This window comes from Mastacembelus armatus, chromosome 13 (assembly GCF_900324485.2).
Source record: "Mastacembelus armatus chromosome 13, fMasArm1.2, whole genome shotgun sequence".
Lineage (NCBI taxonomy): Eukaryota > Metazoa > Chordata > Actinopteri > Synbranchiformes > Mastacembelidae > Mastacembelus > Mastacembelus armatus.
The window spans coordinates 17,704,186-17,715,961 of record NC_046645.1 but is presented as its reverse complement, the minus strand read 5'-3'; the positions used below and the strand labels follow the sequence as shown (position 1 = coordinate 17,715,961).

Sequence of the window (11,776 nt, the reverse complement as noted above, 5' to 3'; positions counted from 1 at the left end):
TGGTCTACAGAGGTAATTGTATCACAGCAGCAGACAGTAAGAAACAAGTCAAACTGACTTTTAAAAGTGTGTGAAGAAGCTACTGTAGAGACTCTACATGCTGCCGTCAGAGTCACTAACTACTGCTCCCAGGAAACTCAAACCTCAAAAACCTTCTTTTCATGGTGTTTCTGGTACCCTGATTTATGTTTTTGGTTCATTTTCAATCAGTCAGTCAGTCTCCTTCTCTTCCACCAAGTTCATCTCTAACTTCAGCAGCCGCGTCCACACTGATTGGTCCTATTCACAAGCTAGGGTGGGACTTATGATTTATTGGGTCCCTCTGATGTTTGTCACTGACTTAATAATTAATAAATACCTCATATCAGATTAAACCATTTTTAGGGAGGGGTGAAAAGCAGATATTTGGAAAACTTCTTTCATCAAATTGCATGTTTCTGTGGTTTTCATTAAAATCTCTGGCATACAACTAATATAAATATTAGAATTATTCACAGAACAGGGGCCTACAGATTATAACTTCTGGATTTTGTCACCACCTTTCACCCCACTAGCGACGGCCCTGCTTCTGAGAGCTCCTGTCTGCTGTTTGACGCACCTGACTCTTCCCTGCCGGCCGCCTCCCTCACCTGGAACGCCACACCGCTGATCACCGCCGCCAGCTGCCCTGGTCCCACCTGCTGTCTGCCTGGCAGAATTTCCTCCTTCCCGAGGCTCGCCCAGTGGGTCCCAACCACCGGATCTTCTCAGTTCGAGACGCTTTGTGTTCAATTTTCATTAAGACTCTTTGTGTTAATAAAAGACTTGTACCCTGGGATCTACGTGTGGGTTCAACTCTCTCACACTAACATGAGTGGATAGAGAAGAAAGAAAAGATCAGCAACAATAAACAACAAATAAACACTGTGCACGCGTTGGTGGGGTCAGTAACTGCACATCAGCAATATAAAGCTCCAGGACCAGGGATACCTGCAGAAAATATATATAGAGAGAGTACCAGTGGTCTATTTCCATTCTGCTGTGCTTTTCAATGTATTGTCCAGAGCCGAGCTGCATTGACAGCACCACATATTTCTGCCTTGATTGGATCTCCCCTTTTGGTCAAATGGAGTGAGCTTTGACTCAACAAATTTTACTTGGACACCTTGGAATGTTTCCCACCTGAAGTACACCACAGCACCATAACTTTTGTCACTTCCATCAGAGAATGTTATTCCCCAAGGCTTTCTGATCCATCCAACTGGTGTGAGGCTTGTGTGGAAGATAATTTGACCAAGGTGTACATAATCTTCAAAAGCTTGATTGCTTCCACTCTGAGGCCATCAGACAAAGGTTTGTCCCAGATGTCTCTGGTTTTGCTCCCACCTCCAGCTTCTTGGAAGGCTTTCCTGACAAGAATTACCCTTTTGTTTAGTAGGTGTAACTAACCCAACTGGATCATACAGGCCAGCTACTTGGCTGAGTAATTTTCACCTGGTTAAAGGATTAGGAGTCCTCATTCTCACTTCCTTTTCAAGATTCCAACCTAGTCTTATTTTTTTCTTCCTTCTTGAGAAATTGATGGAGGTCATTACATAAAGCTTGTCCTGTTCTACCATGTAACCAAGTCCAAGAGCTTTATTATCATCCTCTTTCATTTGATTTGGGAGTATGAAGACTTTGTCTTTGCCTGATGATGCTACAGGATCTCCTGGGACTTGTGTCTGCCTCCCACTTTGTTCTGACCGAATCCATGGCTTGAGGAAAAACCCACCTGCATTCAGGATCTCTTCAACACTTTTTGTGCTTTCATCCAGTCTCTCTAGGTTATTACTGAGTACAAGTGTGAGTGTAGGGAGTCAGGGGGTTGAAGAATTTTAAGTAAGGAAAACTTTGCCTTGGAGTTGCCTTCATTGGAGCTGATTAGACTGGAGAAATAGTTTGATTTGGTTAGACTAATTAAGTCCTTATAATGCAGCATGTGGGTTTTGTACATTTCCCTGTGAGTAGTGAGACCAGTTTTCTAGTAGAGTCGCTGAAGTTGTTGACTTTCAGTTTTCATTGACTGGAGTTCAGGGGTAAACCAGAGTGCAGAATGAGAGAATAAAACAGACCCAGTTTGATGAGAATATTGTCAATACGGGAGACGAGAGTATCAATATTAATGTCCTTAATATTCTGAAATGAGATGTGACGTGGTTTTGGTGAGGCAGAGTGTAACACTGAAAGAAAGGAGGAAATGGTCAGTCACATAGAGTCACAGTCACACATATAAAATCAACAACCCAACCAAGTAGTGAGTTTTATAGAGCTCTTTCTTACCATAACGCTACAGGTCTGCCCTTGTTTGCGCCATCTTACTGTCAGTCCAGTCTTCTGTTGCCTGGTTTGGATTGGTGGCTGGACTCCATAGGATAAAAGCTTCTCAACCCACAGGGGAGGAACTAACTATGTGTAGTGTGCATGCGTCCTTCAGAATCCAGACTGCACATCCATCCCACTCTGGACATCAAATCTGTCATAGCAAAAATGTAAGGACAGAATATAATTTACAGAATGTCAAGTTTAATAGGCAAGCAGCAGAAACACATTTTGTCACAGTATTTCTCCCCTTTCTAAATATATGATTTTGGTATGCTGTCATTATTCCCTGAAGCACACTGACATATTTGTTTTCATTTTTTCCATATTCTTGCCTACTGGTCTATAATTATTTTGTGCATTAGTGCATTTTCCACTAAGCTCTGCTGTATCTTTATCACTATTTTACGTTTACTTTATCCCTTTCATTTTCTTAATGATACGCCAGACCTATTATCTATTTTATCGCAATACATTTTCCAGTATATTTTCTAATTACCTTACACACCACCCCTTGACCTTTTTTGTATGCAGTCTCTAATGTATATATTTTTTAAGTTTCCCATATGCTTTGGTTCTTTGTTTTATTGCAACACTACAATCTTTATAAAACCATAGTTCACTTTTCTTCCCAGGGCTAATTTTACTCTTTGGGATAACATCTGCTACCTGTGTTATATTTTAGTAATCTTCTCATTTAATTGCTTGATCCCATCTTTATTACTTAATTAGTTCTGACTCAAAAAAAAGGTAAAAAATCCATTAAAGATACCTGTGATTTAAATTTGAAGTTATATAATAGCTTCAATTTTTGGCCATCGACTTTGTTTCTTAAAGAGTTTAATGTGCTACCTTTCCCATTTAGATTACTTTTTAAAAAAATATTCATGGAGGCCAGACAGATGATTCCCACTGGAACGTTTTATACGTCTGAGTGTTCACCTTCCTCTGCTTTGTCCTTTATGTGCATCGCTAAATCACTACTCGTTTCTCCGACGCAGTAATTAGTTCTGCTTCGCTCCAAAATCAGTCAGTGGCCTTAGAGTTAATGTTAACTTTGTGTTAGTGTGAACCTTTGAATATTTGTTTGTGTGGGGTCTGAGCTCAAAATATTCGGGCGAAAGTCCGAATTGATTATGTCTAACAGCGCCACTGGTTATAATTATTCATACGTGATTTTTTAAAACTGATCTTTCTACTAATATCTGAATAAAAATTCACCAAAATTATGCAAAATTCCTTTTTCCAAACTAGGAGTTGTAGGATGTGCAACAGAAAACTGTGAATTTGGTGACACGATGAGTTTTTGTAGTGTCTCTTAAGGGCGTTATACTTTGTAGACGCTCCCTACGTTCACTGTTCACTATTTGTCCCGCCCTGAGGAAATTAGTTTGTAGCTTGCTGACTAACTTACTATGGTTGGAAAGATACTTCGCTTGTGTTTTAACGACGTTTACGGTATAACTGAAAAACTATGAATGTCTTTCCAACGTTACTGAAGTAAACTACTTATTGGTTTTGCTCGACGCAGATTTAAGCATCACTGAGTTTTCTCCCAGTCTGGTTTCTGGAGACTTTTTTCCACGTGTCTGCAGCCCTTAATAGAGCAGCAGGTGTTTCATATATGTGTAATTAGCACAGCTATTTCCGCTTTTGTGACTGTCTTGTGGTTAGATGTCGTCTGAACGGGTGAGTTAAATGTTTGTACTACTCTTTGTTTGAAGAATTGAATTATAAAGAAATTGTCTCAACTTTTCCAAAAACTGAGGCACCTTTATTTGCTTGTTTTCATCCCTTTTTAGTGCTTTGTGACAGGTTGAGCAAGAAAGCAAACCTGAAAATGGATGGTAAAGAATTTTTTTATATTAAATTTAATTAAATTTTTTCCAAATTTAACAAACAGCACGTGCTATGACAACTCTTCAGTTTTAATGCTATTTGAAAATGTGTGGAGAATTAGCCTATCTTCTCCTTATACTTATGTTTTATACATATTTCACCTGCTGCCTCCTGTAGATGGAGGCAAACAGTCACATACATTTGGGAGTGGACAACAGAGAATGCACCATCCCAGACCTTTTTTCTATGTCCAGCCACCATCTCAACCTTACTATCTCTATCAGCATTGGCAACTGAACAGCCCATATAGTCACTGTGGTTTTCCTGGAGGTATCAAACTATTGAAACTTTTCGTTGCCATCACCTAATATTCATTGCATGAAATTACTCTATGTATTTTGTGTTTTCCTAGGTTTTAACTTTGGCCGTCCCTGCATGCACCCTTACCAATACATGCCCTATACTGGCTTTTTTTTCCCACATGCCTCAGTATATCCACTGGATTACAGGAGAATGTTTGAACCTTGCTTCCACGCTCCTACCTGGAATGACATGTCTCGCCAGCAGCATCATCCGCAGCCTTATGGACACAAAGAAATGGCCTGCTCAGAGGCTCAAACTGACCCTAATGATGCTATCACCAAGCTCATTGAATGCCTGGATAAGGGCACTGAGAGGGAACTTGATTCTGGTGTTGCCTTACAGTCTTCAGGGATGTATTCTCCTGGAGATGAGAGGAAAAATGAAGAGCAGGGCTCAGCACCTGTTGATAGTCAGTTGGTGTCAGCAGCGATTACCTTTACTGACTTTACCACAGCAGTATATGATGGTGAGACCAGTCAGAGGAGCATAGATACCATGAGCCCTCAGGGATGCTGGTCAGGAGGACTGGAAGAGGAATTGCCCCTTGATAGCTCTTCTGTTCATGAAGATCGTCCTGAGCTCAGGCAGCCAGGAGGTGGTGAACACTTTCTGCATCTTGAGAAAGAAAAGATCGCAACTATTCAATCAGATATCTTGGTGACCAGTCATTGTGTTCCCAAATGTGATGATGAAGAGGTCAGGAAATTGACACCTTCACTGGCACCTTTGTTTTCTTCAAAAGAGACTGTGCTTAAAGAAGCTAAAAGCAGCAACAAAGGATATCAGAATACAAGCTATCAGATCCTCAAGCTGCCTTTTGACAGTGTTTTGACACTTGGTGCTGGCTGTCTCACGTCTCCTGTACCGCCCCATTACTACGACTACCTCTCCATGCAGACCACTCATGAGCGGTTGAGTGTTCTCAGTCCATCTCTGGATGAGCTTTCCTCCAAAGATGAGATGTTCTCCACAGATATGGAGGACAGGGATCTCTTACCAAAACATGTCTATACAGACAGAAGGCTTGCAGGGATTGTTGGTGCCTCTCCTCCTGCTGCTGAAGAAGTAGTGTGGCTGCCAGGTTCGAGGAGGTTTGTGTGTGCCTGTTGTGGGAAAAGCCTGACAAAAGGTACAGGTAGAAGCATAGTCCATAGCTCAAAAATCTACAAAGGTGATGCCAGAGACTCTGAGGAGGAAAGCCAGTGTGGCTCAGGGTACGAGCAGCATGTCAGAGTTGTTGTCAGGAAGCATTCTGCACCCAGGAAGCTCCATTCTATTCCAGTGAGACATGCAACAAAAGCTTGTTATAAACAAGGGCAATACGACACGCCAGTTCTGCTGGACCCAGAGGAAGTTCATAATCTTTGTAAGCAGGAGCCAGCAGATGGTGAGATTGGAGATGTGGTTGGTTGTGATCTGCAGTGTAGAACTTGCCACGGTCTGTGCCATTTTTTTTCCTTTTTTTTTTTTCTTTTTCTTTTGGCACTTTTGTTTTAAATATTTTATGCTGCGTTGATGAGCACCTGTTTCTCTAATGCTAGCACTGAATATGTTAATGTGTTCACAGACGCACTCTGCAGAGAAGATTTGACCGCTTCAGACAAAGGCAGGTGGGGAGACTGTGACTTGGTTCACCGGAGGAGACGACAAGGTTAAAGAAATGGTTTAATGAAAATCACAAGATTCTGCAGTGGGAAAGTCCAACACAAATATACCATCATTTTGCATCTTGTAATTAGCAAAAATGTTCCCATGAAAATTGCCCTAACATTAACAGAATAGTAGAATAGTAAGAATTTTCAGCCGAGTGTAGTGTTTTTGTTTTTTTTTTTTTTTTTTGCCTTTCCCTTTTTTGATGAAATGCTGACCCAAACACCCTAGATCTGAGGACATTATATAATGTGAAACTTACAATGGAAGTCTGCACAGTAATGTGCAGAAAATACTGTCCATGAACATTACATATTTTCTGCAGACATCCTTTTAATTTCTGCCACAGCACATGATTAACATGTTTCTTCACATATTGTATCTGCAATATATAAACCAAGAAAGGTTGAATGACTTGAGACCACCAGGCCAGATTGCACCAACACAAGGGGCAGGTTGTCTTACAGTTTGTGGGTTTCCAGATTTTTGTATTGGACAAGCTGAAGCTGTTTGCTCCTGTTTTAGCTGTTAACCACAGAATTGCATTAAAATATGTCCAGATGTGATCTACCCTGTACAAGTCAGTCCTTTTTAGTGTAATGCAATATTTAAATTGTTTTTGGCTTAACTGCAGACAATGATGAACTTTCAGTTGTCAGGATAAAGAAAACATCCTTTTAAATTAATTGAAACAAGATTTTACTTTTAGCCATAATCTATACTAGATTTTTCTCTTATAGTTGAGCCCTCAATGGTTGACCACCTCATTTTTTTGATAGAGATGCCTACTCAGAGGAAGGTGATGTATAGGCCAAGAGATGAGGAAAATGATGAGCAGCCACGATTACAAGGGGAAAGAGGTTAACATCTTGTATTTTTTAATAATGACAACTGATCTTGCTAACTAATTTCTCTAACTTATTGTTCTTGCATTTTGTAAGGCTCTACGCTGAGAGGAGAACCAAGACTTTAATTTGTCATGACTGACTTTTGAACACTTGGACACAAAACAGGTGAAAATTGCAAAACACTGCACAAGATGCTATCCCCTACCGCTCTTAAAAACATTGTTTTGAGACCTTTAAATATGGTTTTGTTTTTCTGTCTTCCTCAGGTTCCTCCAAAGGTGTAAATGTGTTTCGTAAATATTTAGAGCACCAGGTGAAATGCACTGCGCAAGAAACTTCATTAGCTAAAAGTAAAAGCATTATAAAGTGACATTGCCTTGCTGTATTTATATTTGACTTTCACAAAAATTGGCTTAAGATTTGTGGTATAAATGGTATGCCACTGTTTGGAGCTGTTCGAATAAAGTATTGTCATTATTTAAGCTTTGTGTTTAGTTATTTATAATTTTGTGATGACAGATTGTGTGCTTTTAATTATGGTTGAAATCTTGGGATGTACATCAAAGAGCATATTCAGTGAGGGGGAGAGTGGCTGTGCTGACCCTTGGTGATAGACTGCAGATTTTAGATCTCTGGTGGGAACTAGAGTTGGTGCTCCTGTCAAGACAGGTGAGTTGTTCAGGGATCTGATCAAGGAGCTCCTGGGTGCTTTTCACTAGAGATCATATAAGGCTTTCATTTCAGAACTTGTTGGGATGTTCAACTAGTAGGAGTCCTTGAGGTAGACCCAGAATATGCTGGGGACACTACAAATGTATTTTCAGAAGATGCTCAGTGACACGATTGCAAACTATCAGCTATATTGACTTCTGTTAGGTAAATCCTTTAAAAAAAATAGACTCAGAAGATGAATTTCAGTAAGATTAGGAGTTTTACTTGCAAGGAATGACATTCATACAGCATCTTAGTACAGCATGACAATCACTGGCTGTTAGCAGCCCAACACATCAATTTTGATGGTATGATCATGTGAACAGAAAGGGGAGATAAATTTCCTACAGCAAGACATTTGGATTTTGATACTAAAAGTCCTTAGGAAAAAGTCAAGGTTAGAGCAAACTGTTCTCACTGAAAGCAAAAATATTTCCACAATAAACAATAGGTAAAGCTGGATTAGGTCACAGGAGGGTAAAACATTTTCAATTTCTCTAACTTCTATGTGCACAGTATTAGGCATGAGATCATAATGTTATTGCTCTTAAATGTAAATTTCATCTAGCATGGGAACACCTTGGGGTATCTCAAGGTCGGGTTGTATTTACTGTATTTGGACAACTTAATACCAAGCACAGTTTCCAGAATTGAGTGTTTAGGGATTTGCTCAGATTTTGAGCATGCATGTAAAATCTTGGGCCAGTAATGCAGCATGCCTATTGTGTTTGATGTATGGATATGACAGCCATAGGCAATGAGTAAAATTACATTGATTTGCAGGACCAGTTAACAAGTATGTGCTGTTATGAGTAGACAATAGTAGAGAAGCCAATCCACCATCGTGTAATCGACATCACAGTAGCACACACAAGCTACAAGCAAAAGAGTAACTTACTCTTTGAAACTAAGCTGCTCACTATCAGGTTTCCTTCTGGAAAGGAAACTCTTGAGTTTCTATCTCCTCCCTCCTGTCAAAACTGTCAAACAGGCCAGTTCATTTCCTCATTCATACATTTCATATCGAAGCGCTGATTAGAGCGAATTCTTTTTCTGAAGGTTCTGTCAGGAGAAGCAGGTAACATTCCCCATTAGACAGTAGCCAATAATCAGAATCAAGTTTATTGGCTAAGTTTGTGCACACAAGGAATTTGACTGTGGTTCACTCAGCTGTACGAAAATTAACATAAGTCAAACTTTAAAAGTAGAAGATAATTTTAAAAAATAGAATATGAAGTGATAGGTACAAGATACATAACACTCATGTACTGTTTGGGATGTTTTCATCCACCAAGGGTAATTTTTCATTCTTAATTTGGCCATAACTTTCACTGTATTTCAGCAAATGGGATGATTTTTGGTGACAAACCTTAATTTGACATACATTTTCGAAATATGATTTAGAAATTTTCCATAGGTCAATAATACATTGTGGGCCCCATTACGAACAATCCCTATTGTGACCAACAGGCTGATATACACCACGGCAACAGTGATCCTTGAGATGCTTCGTCACAAGACAAACATCACCACTGAGGAGCAGTATCCTGCATGGTGAAGGAGGTTGGAGACAAAAATAAGGGCAACACAGAGAGAAGTTAGCCAACTATCAGAACTGCAGAGAAGTGGGAAGAAATCTGCGTTGCCAAGCAACAACTCACAGCCATGGCCACACGCCTGAAGCGGTACACCGGACTAGAAATAGAAGCAAGGACAATAAACAGGGTGTTCTCCACTGAACCATCCTAAGTGTACTCTCAGTGGCAGAGTAGTAACATGAGAGCAGACCCACCAAGGCTGGAGACTGAACAATAATGGAAAAACATAGTGGAGAAGGAAGCATCACATAACACCAATGCCCAGTGGCTGGTGGACCTGACAGCAGAGCACAGCAACCTCCCTGAACAGGACCCAGTAACCATCACAATGGCAGATATCCAAGAAGGGCTCTCAAGCATGACAAACTGGTCAGCACCGGGACCTGATATGATCCACACCTACTGGCTAAAGAAGATAACTGCACTCCATGAGCATGGCGGCTCAAATGAACCAGCTGATAATGGATGGGACACACCCAGAGTAGCTGACTGAAGGCAGGACTGTCCTGATCCTGAAGGAAACCCCAAAAGGGAGCAGTCCTATCCAACTACCGCCCAATAACCTGCCTCCGCACAACATGGAAGCTCGTGTCAGACATCATAGCGGCTAAGATGAGTAAGCATATGGCTCAATACATGAGCAGGCCAGAAAGGAATGAATCAATGCCTCACACATAGATCCTGTAATGCTTGGAGTTATACAACATCGATAAGACTCTAAGAACTTTCATAAGGAACGCAATGGGACTGTGGAAGATAACCCTAGTGGCCAACCTAATTGCACAAATCTCCATCATGTGTGGCATCTACTAAGGAGATGCTCTATCCCTGCTGCTGCTGTTCTACATAGGCCTGAACCCCCTCAGCCAGATCAACACTAAGACTGGCTTCGGATATGGCCACAAAATGGAGCAACCATCAGTCACCTCCTGTACATGGATGACATCAAGTTGTATGCCAGGAGTGAGTGAGACATCGACTCACTGATCCACACCACCAGGATATACAGCAACGACATTGGAATGTCATTTGGACTGGATAAGTGTGGTCAGATGATAACAAAGAGAGGGAAGGTTGTAAGGACTGAAGGAATTGAACTGCCAGAATGTGGATGTGGATTATGGATGTTGACTAAAGCTACAAGTACCTACAAGTACCTTAGAATCCCACAGGCAAATGGGAACCAAGAAGAAGCCACAAGGAAAGCAACCACAGCCAAATACCTACAGAGAGTAAGGCAAGTCCTAAGAAGTCAGCTAAATGGGAAGAACAAGGTCTAAGCCATCAACACCTACGCCCTGCCGGTCATCAGATACCCCGCTGGCATAATAAGCTGGCTAAGAGAGGACATAGAAGCCACTGATGTCAAGACAAGGAAGCTCCTCACAATGCATGGAGGGTTTCACCCCAAATCCAGCATCCTGAGACTGTACACTAAGAGGAAGGAAGGAGGCTGAGGACTGGTGAGCGTCAGAGCCACCATCCAAGATGAAACAGGAAAAATCCATGAGTACATCAGGAAGATGGCCCCGAGTGATGAAATACTTAGTGAATATCTCAGGCAACAGAAGCCCAAAGCGGAGGGAGAAGAGCAAAAACCATCATGGCTGGACAAACCACTGCACAGTATGTACCACCGACAGACAGAAGAAGTGGCTGATGTGGTTTATTATAAGTGGCTGTTATTGTTTTTATGATAATCAGTGAGTGTAAGGACAGTGATCACTACTTGTATGTATAGCCTGAATTTATCCTCAGTTTTGAGTTTAATTTTGCTACTCTGATAAACTCCTGTCAGGCCTCATAATAAAACAGTTACGAAGGAGGGCCACAAGAAAAGATTTTATTTTCCATTTTGAGAACAAAGTTGAAATGTTGATATTAAAAACAAGATATAATGTCAAAATGAACTGCAGTTGAAACAGGTTGAAACTGCATTGTCTTGTGAACTGCATGTCAAAATAAAACCACTGAATAATGTTTAATTTCTTTAATGTGTCAAATATGCTTAAATAAAACGAGTGTAGCAAGAAGGACCAGCAGAGAAATAAACTCCCAAGAACCCCTGGGATTAATGCCTCTTGCCAGGCACTTGATCACTCTGGGAGGCTAGGAGACCCTGATAGTAGGGCCCACACATCAGAAACACTGGACATTTGTTGGACAAGATCAGAGAACACTTTTCACAATAAATGGTAACTGACAAGTTGGTGTTGGATAAATTATGACAGCCATATCTCCTGGAAGCAAAGCCAGGAGGCCCTGATGACAAGGGAAAATAATTGCCATCTAGAGGACTTCAAGCCACATCTGTTAAATGAAATTGTGCTGCTAAGAATTAATCACATCATGAATGTTCAATTTGATGCATTAGCTATAATGGTTTTTGTACTGAAAGTGAGAAGGTTGTATATCTTAACAGCTAGG

At 40.8% G+C, this 11,776-nt stretch overlaps 1 protein-coding gene and 1 long non-coding RNA gene across 2 annotated transcripts; both read left to right on the top strand.

Annotated features, from left to right (window-relative positions):
• The first annotated feature begins 4,119 nt into the window (after nt 1-4,119).
• On the top strand, nt 4,120-6,133 carry LOC113134618 (uncharacterized). The gene is made up of 4 exons (XM_026314082.1): nt 4,120-4,187; nt 4,357-4,509; nt 4,592-5,946; nt 6,110-6,133. The coding sequence occupies exons 1-4, from the start codon at nt 4,181-4,183 to the stop codon at nt 6,131-6,133; spliced, it is 1,539 nt and encodes a 512-aa protein (XP_026169867.1). The 5' UTR covers nt 4,120-4,180.
• A 4-nt stretch (nt 6,134-6,137) lies between these two features.
• LOC113135647 (uncharacterized) lies at nt 6,138-7,398 on the top strand. The gene is made up of 4 exons (XR_003296200.1): nt 6,138-6,193; nt 6,972-7,052; nt 7,134-7,205; nt 7,307-7,398. It is a non-coding gene; the product is annotated as an uncharacterized LOC113135647 (long non-coding RNA).
• The last annotated feature ends 4,378 nt before the right edge of the window (nt 7,399-11,776 follow it).